Below are 15,367 nucleotides of genomic sequence, written 5' to 3'. Positions count from 1 at the left end.
TCCCCATTAAATGTTCTCTAGTGAATGTTTATTTTCAAAGAAGTAATATAAAGATAGAAGAAATTATTAGATTTATTAAAATTTGTCATATAGTCAGAAATATAAATCAGAGCTCTCTCATGGGCTAAAACAAATTTTAAAATTTTAAACGTTATGACCGTTCAAAGAAATAAAATTAACATTTTCTATCTAGCTTCAAAATATTATTCTTCCTCATTTCAAAGGATGGCAATTACAGAAAGCTGAATATCAACTATATGCCTCAACCATGTCAAATGAAAGTATGGATAAGGCATAAAATAGGCATTCTTCTTCTTGAAATGGTTTTATCTTGGTTTCCGATTATTTTTTAATGAAACCAGGAAGGGACATTCAAACCATGGCATTCTGATGTATCCTTAGATTTGCATCCAAAATCACTGTGATACTGCGAGGGCAAAAAACATGTAAGCAAATGGCATGGCTACTATATATATTATAATATCCAAACCTTAGACTGGGCCGCAGCTATAGAATTGTGTGAACTGGAATGAATGCAAAAATACATACATTTAACTCTCTTTCAATTAAATGGCTGTCAGTCCCTGCGTTCCTTTCTGGAGGCCTAGGGGAGAATCCATTCCCTTGTCCTGCCAGCTTCTGAGGGCATTTAGACTTCTTGACTTGTAGTTGGTTCCCTTCTTCTTTCTCTAAAGCCTACAACAGTGTATCAGTTTGGTCATTCTTTAGTAGTCACACCTGCCTCCTATTCTGCCTTCCTCTTTTGCTCTTTTTTTAAAAATTGATTTTAGAGAGAGAGAAAGGGAAAGAGGTAGAGAGAAAGGAAGGAAGAGTGATGGAGAAAAACTGATTTGTTGTTGCACTTATTAATGCATTCATTGGTTGATTCTTGTATGTGCAGTGACCAGGGATTGAACTCTCAACCTTGGTGTATCAAGATGATGCTTTGACCAACTGAGCTACCAGGCCAGGGCTACCTCCTACACTTTAAAAAAAAATCCTCGTGATTACAGTGAGCCTGTCTGAATAATCAATCTCTCAATCTCAAATTAAATCCTTATTTTGACCAGATCCGCAAATCCTCTTTTGCCACGTAAGGTAGCACTCACATGGCCCAAGAGGTAGGACATGGACATTCTCAGAGGGTCGTTATTCTGCCTAAAACACCTGTGTCATGAGATGATGGTCCTCCAGTTCAGTGATCAGCAACAAATAGTTGAAGGATGGAAGAGAATGATGCATGCAAGGGGACTCAAATAGGCCTAGTGATCATTTTCAGAGCTGGTTATAATTATGCTTTCCTGTTAGCCTTCGCAGGGCTTGTTTCCCGGTGCAGCATACTGCACGCTCACCTAGACGGCACTGTGGCTGGAGTGGCTAACCGCATGCTCTTGTTCTCTTGTAGAATCCAGTGAACATGAAGACAAGAGTGCAGGTGCCTCAGGGGAGACACCCTCCCAGCCTTATCCTGCACCAGTGTACAGTCAGCCCGAGGAGCTGAAGGAGCAGATGGATGATGCAAAACCAACTAAACCTGAAGAGAATGAGGAATCAGACCCACTGCCTGACAACTGGGAAATGGCCTACACAGAGAAGGGTGAAGTCTACTTCATTGAGTGAGTTTCACCCCTTTCTTTGAACATTGCCAAAAAGATCATAGTATATAAATCATATAGAGAACGGAGATGTAGTGAAAATAAAATAATGAGTTTTATTGTCTCTGGCATTAGTTCTTTGTTAGAAAACAATGGGAGAGTGCCTTCATACAGTTAAGGATCCTAAATTACAGCTATAAATCAAAGCATATAGTTAACAACTTCACTATAAAACCTGTTGCAGTAACGGGGGAAATGCTTACTCTGTTCTTCCAAGAGGCTCATGTAGTTCAAATCAAATAAGATAATCCCACATTTTGTCAGATTGCTGGAAACTTTCACCATCATCTTCAGTGATTTAACAGGATATAACTATTTAGGGCAAAATGCTTGCTGGTCATAAAAGAAAATATTTTAAGCATTTGACCCTGAAGTCAGGTATCGATAAAAGCATTTGTTTTTCTAGAGTTCATCATATTTTTTTTTTTTTAAATCCATTGTATTTCTTGCTTACCACTTTTATGACTTGCCAAGGAAACTAAAGTGCTAATCCTGAACTTCCTGATGATATTTACCCAAACTAATATTTTCTTTCTTTTGGGACTTCTTTTTCCAAATTGAAATTTTTAATATACTTTATTAATACTGTCAAACTTTTCTTTTATCTTCTAGAAATAGGACAACTTTTTTTAAATGAACTACTAAGTTGAAGCTCTTAGTACAAAATTAAATTGTTGTGTATAAGATAATCACAATGTTCACTAGAAAGAATAAAAACAAATAATTTAATTAAGCAACCACCTTTATTCCCTCAAAGTTGTATAAGCCTCAAAAAGAAAAAAATAATATAAATTGAAGTTTTCAGTGCTGACAGTGGATAAAAATATGTAAACTCTGATTATTCAAGAAAAATATTAAAATTGGATTCCTTTTCCCAACCTGGAGTGATTTGAGACTTAGATCTCCATAGGCAGAACTCAATTGTGAAATTGAAATGTTACCACATGCCAATATTTAATTCTCACGTGAAGGCGGAAACTTTGATACATGCAGCCAAGGGAATACATAATCAGGTAATTACTTAGCGCTCTGCTTGACTCCAATATGGATGAGAAATGCAGTGTTTGGGGGAAAATGAATTACTCTCATTCTCCTTTTGACAAATCTTGTAAGTTTTACAAAATTAAGAATGCCTTACATTAGTTTTTGGCTATCTTTAATAACCCAAAGATATCTTTTATAAATTAATTAGAAAAGAGAAAGTCATATAGAACTTTTTAAATGTACGAAAGTATTTATATTTGAAAACATAAATTTTTATTGGTAAGTATGGAGGCATTGTAGATCAGAAGTCAAAATATAACCCTAGAAGTGAGGTCACACATTTATGTTCAGAACAAGGAGACTGATGTTATATACATTTTATTATGGGATACAGGGGGAGTAAGGCTCTGTAAAAGAAAACCAACATGGCAAGTCGATTGAAGAACACTTTCTTTAAATGTTTCCAGTAAAGCAGTTATAAAAACCTTCCTTTTGGGGGTTATGAATAAACTTTTTTTTAGTAGTATGAGGTGTGGAGATTATGGAGAAGGGGATTTTGGATGACAGATGTTGTGCCAATGGTATATAGTAAACGATGAGACTTTGTCAGGGCTTGGGAGAATCTATCAAAATTATCCTGTTAATATCCTAGTCAGTCATCTAGTGTCAGAATTCAAAGACAAAAACATTTAGTTTTGCTCTCAAAGTTATTGTCAAGTTGGGGTAGAAAGATGAATAGTTATAAAGTATTAATAAACAATTTCTGAGTGTGTAATGCTATTCAGCGAAGGATATGCTTAGCATAGACTTAAGCTGTAAAAGAAGGCATCATACATAGATAAAAGGTGCAATAACATATCCTGGAAAACTTGGACATATCACATATAAAAACTGTTATTACAAAGACCCAGTCCCTGGATATATTACAAATAATGAGAAGTCCCTTAACCTACTAGGAAAGTAGGTCCTAGTTGGTGAATCCTTTGAAACAATTGCTTAGTTTTCATTTAGCTGGATCAAGGGTGTTTTTGAGAGACACGCAGAGGGTTTTGTTTGTTTATTTATCCTCTCTGTGTTGCTGCAGGGAAGGGTGAGTGGGTATTAGGGCAGAAATAGGTTGAGTTGGAAAATTAAGACAAAAGAAAGAGACAATTTTATCTGTGGTGCGAAAGCTGGTGCTGGGGGAGAATGCAGAAGCCTGGAGCAGAGACTGAAGTGAATGTGATGGGAAGGGACCAATGTAGTTGGCAGGAGCAAGTGGCAAGCTTGACGAGGTTATTACACAGAATGGAGGCATCACCACCCCACCCTTCATCCTGGACCAGCTTGAGCTTCATCTTTCCTTCCTTCAAAAAGTTTGCAGTGAATCTCAAGGATCAGTGTGATGAGCTCATGTACCACAGAGCAGGGAGGGATCAGTGATTCAATCATCTGGTCCCTCATTTCTACACCATCACGACCTGCCCTGCAGCTTCCTTTCTCTCTGCCTACATTTCATTCTGCTTTACTTTTCCCTGAGGGGTCTCTGATTTTCTCATGACCACTTCCACTCTTTGCTCTGGAATGCCCCTTCCCTTCCTAACGACATTTGACAAAATCAGCATTTCAGCCCACTGTCCTTGATCTGTGAGTACGTTTGCTATTGACGTCACAATGAGTTCTTCTGTGAGTAAAGTCTATACTATGATAGCTCCTTGGAACTATGTGGTAGAGCAAGACAGGGAGCTTGGTAGGGCAATAGGGCTTTCTGAGGGACCAAACCATGATGTGTCCCAGAAACTTTTAAACAAATACTATTTGCAATGTAAAAGTTTGCAGCTCACACCCAGCCAGTGCTGCTCAGTAGTTGAGCATCAACTTATGAAGCAGGAGGTCACAGTTTGATTTCCCATCAGGGCACATGCCGGAGTTGTGAGGGCTCGATCCCCAGTAGGGGGCGTGAAGAAGGCAGCCGATCAATGTATCTCTCACATCTATGTTTCACTCTCACTCTCCCTCTCTCTCTGTTCCTCCCCCTTCCACTCTCTCTAAAAAAATAAATAAATAATGGAAAAAATATCCTCAGGTGAGGATTAACAACAACAAAAATACATATTGGGTTTTGAATTAAGGTAACAAGTAATTTCATTATTTTGTCTTCTGTATGGTGTCTTAAAATAGTTAATAATTGACTCAGTATTGCAAAATTGTTTATATGTCTGAGTACTTTATGAGTTATACATTTAGAAAATGAGAATTTTCTTCGTTATTCTCAATACTGAACACATGGGCCAACATTTCCCATACTCTTAAGAACCGCTTCCTTTGATGAATGATAAAAGGAGATTCCTTTCATCGTTTACAATGATATTTAATGGGGAAAAGTGATTATCTCAGGAAGTATTTTTAAATAACAGAATTTTAACTTGTGAGTGAATGCACTCTTCCAAACATGCTTTAAAGCATTTGTAATATTTTATATTTAGCAATTTTCAAAAGACTTTCAAGTACATAATATTATTTAAAACCAGTAGTTTTGTTAACTCATCATATCATTAATGATATCTTCTAAAATATACAGTATATATTAATTATAAATTTAAATTAGTAATAATAGTTACCACATATTGAGTGCCTATTTTTTTCATACTGTGTTCAGGTTACCTTAACAACAATAGATAATATATTGAGCATTTGCATTGTGCTCATTTAATTCTCACTTTAAGAAACAGGCTTACAGAGGTGGCTTGTTCCTAGTCATATAACCAAGAATTGACAAGGCTAGGATGCTTTGGTTCCATTTATTTAGCATATGTGTATAGGGCACATGCCATGTGCTAGGAACCATTTTAAACCCAGGAAATACAGTGGTCAACAAAACTGACAAGACTGGTATCTTTCATGGGACATAGTCTGCCTCCAGGGTCCTTGCTCTTAACCATTTTGCTGTGGTGCCTACTTTGCGTATTTTATATTAGAACCATCCTATCCGTATTTAATGAAACCCCACTCTATAGATGAGATTCTGAGGCACCATTGGACAAATTAGCATTCCCAAGTTCTCGAAGTTCTCTCACCCTGCAAGGCCATTGCTATTATCCCATACCACCTCCAATATATAAACAAACATTGGCTGAAATAAAAGTGAACTTTTATATTACAATTGGTATCATTTTGTAAGTTTCTTGGCCAGAATTTCACTACTCAAGAGGCTAAATGTTCCATAAAGAAGAGCTGCCAGAGGGTTAATCTGGATTGACATGCTTTGGGAATCTCATTAAATTACTTTTTTTGTTTGCTTAGTGAGTGACATAAAAGAGACTGCTATCAGTTTGGCAAAAACAAGGACAACAAGCATCTATTTGTTTACTACCACACTCTTGAATGGCAGTGAAGGCTATTTCATCTTAAATAACAGGTTTTTAAAAGTAGACTTTGACACAGAAAATTACATCTGTGAAAAATGCCATGGTGGTACATGGTTTTATAAATCTTCATCAGGGTTCAATTTTCTTTTAAATTCTAAATTAGATACACAATTAGTCTGGTTCTTCTTATGTTGCTATTTCTGTATCTTCTTAAGTTTTAAATGAATCGCCAGTTACCATTATAAACAAATTTAAAGCTTTTGTTTATTAAATAGAAGTCAAAGTGTTTGGGAAATTTACTGGAGAAGAAAGAATACTTAGTTTTTTATTTTTTAAATTATATAAAATATAGTCAATAACCTCTAAGTTATTGTTGGCCTTAAACAGATATGAGTACTACTGTTATAACCTTAATATTCACACACATCTTGAATTGTTCAGTAGACTTTAAAATATTTACCTGGACCTTGTTTACCTCGTTCAAATGATTATGCTTCATTCAGTCAAATATTGACTTCAGTCTCTTATCATTATTCTGATATAGTATATACCAGGATGAAAATACAATTCACCTATCAATTAAAGATTGAGATTTAGAATTGGCTTTTTAGAAGGATTTTAAAAATTCAATGTATTTGTCATGTCTTACATGCAATGTGCTAAATCTATTACTGTTTTTAGAGAAAATAGGGCAAAGGAAATTAGTGTATTTGATAGTAAAAGTTCTTATTATATTAAAAATTGCAGTTGATTGATGAAAGATCACTCAATATTTGTGTAGTAGTGAAAACATTGTTTGGATCTGGATAGCAATATAAAGGTAGGAAAGGAGAGAGCAAAAGAAAGTATAAGAAAAGAGAAAGGAAAGGAGACATCTCAACATTAGGTTTGAATTGAATCACCCTTGAGGATCCACTTATGTATACCTAAGTAACTGATGAGCGGGATGTACCCTGACTGGAAAAACATAGGGTAAATGGGGAGGAAAATGGAATAGAGAATTGAATGTTGTATGATACTGCTATAATAACATGGTCATTATTTAAAAGGAAAATAATAAAGGAAAGCGTAGGTAACATAGGTATGCCATTTATACAGCTTTGCCAGAAAGCTTCAGTCAACATTACCCCAGCCTATCCCCACGATTGATGTGGGAAGGGACTGGACACAGGCAGACACATGCCCAGTAAGGTCTGGGTGACTTGCTTATCTGTCAGTCACACCTGAGAACAAGTCAGTGGCTAGAACAAGGCGTGGCCACTGAAAGTTTAGGGAAGGTTTGATATTTAAGCTCCTGAACAAAGGAGCCCCCCCGCCCCCCCGCAGCTGATTCCTGTTTCAGGGAGCACACTCCCCTGCATTCGCCCACACAATAGGTTGATGAGCTGGATCTAGCCCAATGTACATCGGACCCCATTCCACCACGGAACAGACACTCTGGACACTGGCCCTGACTGTGGCTCTGCTGCACCCCCGCTGCACCTTTTTCAGGACTGGGTTAAGGGCAATGGGACTTTGCCACACAAGAAATATAATTCCACTCTAATAAAAACCATTCACTCTCCCGTGCAAGTCTTAGAAAATTCATTTTCTCAAGATATCACAAGAGGAACTCCACTCCCACTAGTGTTGGGGAAATGAGACCCACTGATTTCTCTGGTAACAGCATGACCCTTATGAAAATTTGTAGTTTTAATCTTAATAAGTACTGGGCCAATTTGATAGAATTTTTTTAAAAAATCTATTTCTTTATTGGTTTCAGAGAGGAAGGGAGAAGGAGAAAGAGATAGAAACATCAATGATGAGAGAGAATCATTGATGGGCTGCCTCCTGCACACCCCCACTGGGGATTGAGCCTGCAACCCCGGCATGTGTCCTTGGCCGGAATCGAACCTGGATCCTTCAGTCTACAGGCCAACGCTCAATCCACTGAGCCAAGCCGGCTAGGGCTGATAGAATTATTTTAACCTAATTATTTAGTATAGCTTCTAAGACTAATATTTATATATATATAGATTATATAAATCAGGATTTTTCAGACTTTATTCTGGAGAAATATTCAGATTTGAATGAAGAATATTTGATTTGAGTAGAGAATTCATAAGGATAAAAATGTTTCTCAGTCACAGTGTTTTCTCTCTCATCTCTAGGCATATGCGATTTAATATAATACCTACTAAATACAGGCCATTTAACACACAGGAACTCCTTTTAGTGATTACTATCCTCAAATAGGACATAAAGGTCTGTGTTTCTAAACCACTGGCAGAGGAACTGATTACCCTTTGAGGTTGTGGAATAAAGCACCTCGGTATAAAAAGCAAAATGTTAGGTTTATTATGCCTCTCATTTCAGATCATAAAAAACTTTGGACTTGGGAATCACATATATCTGGGCTTACTGCTAATGTGAGGGCTAAGCAAATATGAATACCTTCCCCACCTTCCAAGTTCTTCTGGCTGGGCTTATAAAGTAACAGAAACAGATTAGTAGGAGGAAAATCCAAGTTTTAACACACATGCATGGGGAATTCACATAGGCATGACAATATTAAAGACAGTAAGGCAACATTGGGTATCTGAGACATTTTGGACAAATAAAAAAGGGGGGAGGGAATATTATACTTCAGAAGTGAGAGTGGGTGAGAAAGAGGCAAGTTATTTTAAGCAGGCAACTCTGAAAAAATGGCCACAGTTGGTATCTAGCTACCAGGCACCTTTCTTGTTTACCATACTTACTTCAAATGAGGCTAAGGAGACATCCTAAGTCTCTCTTTCCTGAAGCAGGTTTCTCTGTCTGAATTTTTTGGGCAGGAAAGGGGGCAGGGTCAAAGGTTCTGAGTCTTGTTTCTTAATAAACAGCTTAAAGTCAACATCTGAAAAGGGCAGTTTCATGGTGGTTGAGCTTTGTTCCCTTCCCTAGCTCTTTCTGTTCACACACTAGCTGTGTACCCTTGGGCAAGTTGCCTAGCTTCTTTCAGCCTTGGTTTCTCTATCTGTAAAATGAAGTTAAAAATCTATACTCACAATCACAGTAAGGTGCTGCCTGCAGTCCCAGTGCAGTCCCTGACAACGTGAGCCATCAGGACATTCATGAGACAGTGAGAATAACATCGCAATGGTGAGCCGCAATGTCAGCTGCTTTCCTTGTGGGAAGTGAAGCATTTTCTATGTGACAAGGATGTTTCCTCAGAAAAGAAGATGTCCTAATTGAACCTGCTTCTCTTGACTGTTTGGAAAGGTTAAACTTATAAAATATACACAAATTTCTGATTTATTACAAGTCAGCTTATCACATGTCTGCAGGGACATTCTGATATGAATTTAAACTAGAATTTCAGAGTTGAACGAAATTTCACATCTTGTTTGTTCCAGTCCTCCAGATAGACTCAACCTACACTTTAACATCACAGAAGAATTTTGGGTAAACCATTTGAAAGGTTTTCACCCGGATTTTTTAATTGACATTGATTGAACTTGAATAGCTACCAACTTTAGTCCACTTGATCTCCCACTCTTCATAATCATCACATTAACTTTATCTATAAAAATAGAGTAGTATATTATTATGATTTAAAATTTCTAGAATAGATTTGTTCCATTCCCCAGCTAGAAAAAAGAAAGGGTGTTTTTTTTTTTTTGAAAATACAGCAAAGATATGTGCATGTATGTCTGTTAAAGAAACTAGTATTGAAATATAAGTTTTTATAACATTAGTATCATGCCTTCCTGTCATTTGTGCTCCACACAACTTTGGTAGATAAAAAACAACCACAAACAAACAAACAAAAAAACACCTGTTGTCCTACTTCTGACTCTATTCTAGCAATAAAAAGTGAAAGAAAAATCATCCTCAAATCTAAATAAAGGTAGTTTGCAGATTGTGAAAAATTGCTCAATGGTCTCATTTTGTACACAGCTTTCTGCCCAATGTTTAACCCTATTTTCAAATGGAATTTATGTCATTAAAAATATATTATTTAAAGGAAATGGGAAAGCCACTAGGTCTGTTGTCTCCCAAAAGCATTAAAAATGTCCCCTTAGTAAGACACATTGAAGAAGCATGTAAATTGCAAGGTTGGTAAGAGCCACTATTGAAAAATACTGTGCCGTGTCTTCATGTGAAGTTTAAGACAATTACTGGAGGTAACCACTACCCACGTTTCTCTCAGAATCACTTCAGAGGATCAGCTAAAAATGCTGTTAACTCTAAGAGACTCAATCTGTCAAAATGTATTAAAGTGACATACCATTAATGCTAGTTCAACCTAAAAATTTATCCTGTAATGAAATGCTTTATATAAATTCAGGAAAGGTAGGAAATTCACAGTTCTCTTCTACATGAGCCAGTCTGTGAGAACCAAGGTGGTGTGATATAGAAATGGTAATTTGACTCCCTGCAGTGACTTGGTAATGGTCCCTTAATACTTATTCACAGATGTGCTTGCTTTTGTGAACATGTCTTAGAAACCTAGAAATGACATTTCTCTGAAATGGAGGAAGGATTTGGAAGAAGGTGTGAGTAAAGAGAAGGGAAATTTCTTTTGCTTGCCAAGCTTCCAACATTTCTCCTAGCACAGAAAAACAAAGGCATCAACACACACACACACACACACACACACACACGCACGCACGCACGCACGCACGCACACTTTGAACTCAGGCATGTCTATAAAGAGCATTTTTTATTGACTTTTTTTTTTGGCAAAATGGGAGCATCAAACACTGAACCCAGTTCTACACTCCTCATACTCTGGAAAGTCATAACCTCCATTCATGGGCATCAAGCCTTTCGTTCAGAGGAAAAGACTGGATGATGTTGACATGACCACAAATGAGGGCCAAAATGAAATTGATATCATCATTATCATTTAGACTTTCATAGAACTGTGTTCAATTATCCCTAGTACCTGGCTCTAATTTATGTTTCCAGCCTATTTTCCACTCTTCCTTTTCATGCTTCACTCACTGGCCTTCTGACGCTTCCCTGTATAAACCTGACACTTTCCCATACCTGTGACTTTGCTCATTCTCTTTTTGAAGCCCTCACAAATGTCACATCCTTGACAATTTGTCCATTGGTAGATGAGATCGTTTGAGACAGTTATATACAGTAAAGATTTTTAGCTCCAACAAGCAATTATGAGCCACTGAGCAGTACTGAAGTTGTAATATGCATAAGAATCACCTTGCCAATAATGGAGATTTTACGGACTCATCCCCAAAGATTCTGATTTGGTAGTTCTATAACAACCCAGAATATGCAGTGCTAATAAGTCCACCAGGTGATTCTAACACCAGGTGAGTCCAGGACCTCTTTGAGAAAAACTGCTGCTCTCGGAATAACTTTCTTTGCTTTTTAAATGTCTGGCAAGAGATATTCTAAAAAACATTTTTCAAAACAAAAATGTCATTAAAATTCTTATTAAATCTCAGAACTCCCATTCCAGAAGTATTAGATTATAGATATGTTTATCCCCTATTCCCCTAGCTGGATGGGAAGTATTTACATGGAACAGAAGCTAAATATGGGTTAATGAAATTGCTATTAATAATCACTTGTTGAGAAAATGCAGGAATCCTAAGAACATGGTATAATTTGCATCACTTTTGTACCGACTCTGCCAGCTCTATAGTTAAAGAGGAACAAAACAACTCCTTATGAAAAGAGCAGGTTTAAGATGGAAATAATTCTTTCGCAAAACTCAGGAAACAGTACCGGAGTCTGTGAACTGTGCTCCTCCAACTGGAGAATCCCGTATTTGTAATAAATTCCTTTTGCTCTGGATGAGTTCTGCATTTTCAATGAGGTGAACTTGGCAACATTCTAGTTGATTTTAATAAAAATAGCTGCTTTGAGGACAGGGAGCTGAGGTTGCCAAATTTACAGCTGCCTTGCACAATTACTCTTACACCTCCTTCAGGGCTGCTTAGAACCAGTAAGCAAATTAAGTGTATCGATTGCAATTTTGTTCGCCTAACTCCCCCCCCCCCCCTTTTTTTTTCTTAGGGAATAAACTTGATTCCTTTCAGTATGTGTCTGTTCAGAGCGATCTCTTTTCCTTTCAGCCATAACACAAAGACAACATCATGGCTGGATCCACGACTTGCGAAAAAGGCTAAACCTCCAGAAGAGTGCAAAGAAAATGGTAGGTTGTTAAGTTTTTATGATGTTTCCGCCTCGCACTTGGAGAATGCTTGTGTTTCTTAAGAGAGGGGCTCGCCTAAAGAAGCAGTAATGTAGTTGAAACAGTTTTAAAGATGTGATGTTAAATGCTCAGAGTGGAGAGAGAATGAAGTCGGCATTTCAGCCTTGCCATGTGGTTTCCTTTTTCCCTCTGAGGAGGCTGTGCTGGATCTCACATCTCGGTCCTCTCTGTGAGTTGCTTGACTCCTGGCTTGACTTTCCACCACCTACTGAGGACGTTTTGTTTGCAATTTGTCTCTCTGAGGGCTCTGATCTTTTCATTGGAATTAAATATGATATGTAGGGAAACAGTATTGTGAAACTATAAATAATATCTGATGTTTATGGGTTGAGACACAGTGTTCTGCTAGTATTTAAGGAATCGCTGATATAAAGATCTATACATATGGCCGCTTTCCTTTAATCAGACATTGAAAAAAAAAATCATTCATTTCATGAATGTGCTGGGTTGTCCTTAGTCTTTTCCAATTCCCATGAAGTTGCTTAAAAATGGACTATTTTCGTGCATGTGAAGAATTTTTTTAAAGCAATTTTGAGTATGAGAGGAATGTAAACCTTGTTTCCAAATTAGGAAATTACACAGATGAAATCTGTTGCTGAAGATACTAATAATTTTTAAAATATTCAATGTATGTTAAAAAAGTATTTATATCTTATCTAAAATGATAAATAGCATACTCTCCTTATCATTTATATTTGCCTTTATCTGGTCAAATCATTAGAGCCTTATTCAGAGGCATCTATCATTGACAAATTATTAAAAGTGAAAAAAAGTGTTGAGAGGTATTTAAATGTTTTAAAAAAATTTTTAAGTCAACTTTTAAAAAAAGTCTTTAATTCAAAAAATCCTTTTGTTTTAGTAGCAATTCCAGCTTCCTCAAATAGTACCTAGAAAATATTATTTATTCCTTTGTGATAAGGGAACTGTTCACAGGCTAGTTATTCTGAGTTAAATTTAAAAAAAAATGGGAGTATACAATTTATATGTACATATTTAAATGCATAAGTATCCAGTTTTTAAATACTATCTATGTATATAATTGTGTGTTCATAGCTATATCTATTTGCCTTCTATATAATGGTACAACTATATGTGCTTAAATTCCATAAAGTTATTATGTGGCCTGGACTTCTGAGCACAATTAGGTTACATCTCATTGACAATATAAAGATACGTGTTTCAAATTGTGATTGGTTATAAATGAAAATGACCTGATCTATTATATCTCTGAGTTACAATTTACTTGTGCCGCAGATGTAAAACCTTAGTATATACTAATTAAAATAAATTTAATGATTTTACAGTTCGGTGACATATTGAACTTCTCAGTTGTCTTGTTCCTTTGAGTTGCTCTTTTCATTGTAAAAGCCTATTAAAGTCAAATTTTAAAATCCTGGGAGAGATGTAGGCATAACATATTGCATAATTATAATATTTCAGTGTTATCAGTTTTTCACACATTTGCACTTGTCTGTCTTCTCAGGATGGTAGATGCCTAAAATATGATGCCAGTGTCTGTGAATCACATGTCATTGAGAAACGAGTTTCAGAACACAGTCTTTTAGCTCAGAATGATATATAACAGGTCAATTGCTATTCTTTTTTTCATTTTCTACAAAGTAAATAATTCCTAGATTTTATTTCTTTTATTATTGGAATGTTTTACAATAGAAACTAACATCTAGTTCATGACAATGCTATTGTTCCAAATATATATTTTAAGTTTTCTTGCCAAGAGAAGTGCTTTTAGGTAACACTGTTACTTCTGTTTATTTTTCTTTTCTTTAAATAACATAGATTTAAACTCTTGCTCAAAATGTTGGATATAAATAGATTGATGTTGAGCCTGCTAGTTAAGACAGGCTTCTTTAGAAGTATCACAGTTCAGTTCAGATCAAGCAAAGTTAGTAGAATATTTTCCTGAATGATGGAATGTGTGTAAAATATATATTAAAATTTTGTAGAGGCTCAAGATGATATCTTTCTCCAGCAAAGATTTATCCATCCTTATTCTGCTAGGGCAATGGCGTGGAAGGCTAAGCATATCTCAATTCAATATGGAACTGAGCCAACATGAGATTGGGCTGAGTTCTCTTAAGACCCAATCTATCTCTGATTTGCCCCTGTTCTTGGAGTATTTGCCCACAGGGTTTAAGTATAGGTCTGTTGCAGGTTGGCAGACATTTTCTGTAATGAGTCAGATAGTAAATATATTAAGCTTACAGGTCATCCAGTCTCTTTGCAACTATTCACTGTTGTGCAAAAGGGGCCAAAGTCAAAGTCAATTTATAAATAAAGGGCCTGGATGTATTCTGATAAAACTTTGTGTATGGACACAAAAATTTGAGTTTCATGTACTTTCACATCACAAAATTTTTTTTCCCAACCATTTAAAAATGTTATACTATTATTAACTTGTGGACCACACAAAAAATAATGGCAGGCTGGATTTGGTCATGTTTCTACTTTCAATTCTTTTACGATATTTTTTCATTTACCTTTTGATTTCTTCTTTGACCCATTGGTTTTTCAGAATTGTGTTACTTTCCACATATTTGTGAATTTTCTAGTTTTCCTCCTCTTACTGATTTCTAGTTTTATTCATTGTAGTCAGCAAAGATATGGGACATGATTTCAATATTTTTACATTGTCTAAGACTTATTGTTGTGACGTAACATACCATCTACCCAGGAGAATGGTCCATGTGCACTTGAGAAGAATGTGTATTCTGCTTCAAAGGATTGAATGTACTGTAGGTATCTAAGTTCATTCGTTCTAAAGTATAGCTCAAGTCCAATATTTTCTTATTGATATTCTGTCTGGGTGACCTATTGTTGATGTAGGGTATTAAAATCCCCTACTATTATTGTATTATTATCTTTTTCTTCCTTCATATCTATGAGTATTTGCTTAATATATTTATGTTCTTTGATGTTGGGTGCATATATATTGACGTTTGTCACATTCTCTTGATTAATTACCCCTTTGAAATTATGTAATGACCTTTGTCACGTGTTAAAGTTTTTGTCTTCAAGTCTAATTTGTTTAAATGCAACTATCTCTTCTCTTCTTTTGGACTTTTTGAAATGGACATTTAAAATAAAATCTTTTCTTTTTGTGGGCAGTGTCCATGTTTAGGTTTGGTATGTAGATTCTGGCCTATTTTGTAGGC

The 15,367-nt window shown here is 36.1% G+C and overlaps 1 protein-coding gene across 1 annotated transcript in view; it reads left to right on the top strand.

Moving 5' to 3' along the window:
• The window catches only part of MAGI2 (membrane associated guanylate kinase, WW and PDZ domain containing 2), a 1,152,561-nt gene that overhangs the window by 758,202 nt on the left and 378,992 nt on the right, over positions 1–15,367 (top strand). The window contains exons 5-6 of the mRNA XM_036327675.1: positions 1,406–1,616; positions 12,055–12,134. Coding sequence (XP_036183568.1) covers positions 1,406–1,616; positions 12,055–12,134 — 291 coding nt within the window. The remainder of the gene's footprint in view (positions 1–1,405; positions 1,617–12,054; positions 12,135–15,367) is intronic.

Source organism: Myotis myotis, unplaced genomic scaffold (genome assembly GCF_014108235.1).
Source record: "Myotis myotis isolate mMyoMyo1 unplaced genomic scaffold, mMyoMyo1.p scaffold_m19_p_11, whole genome shotgun sequence".
Taxonomy (NCBI): Eukaryota; Metazoa; Chordata; class Mammalia; order Chiroptera; family Vespertilionidae; genus Myotis; species Myotis myotis.
This window is presented reverse-complemented; position numbering and strand designations above follow the sequence as displayed.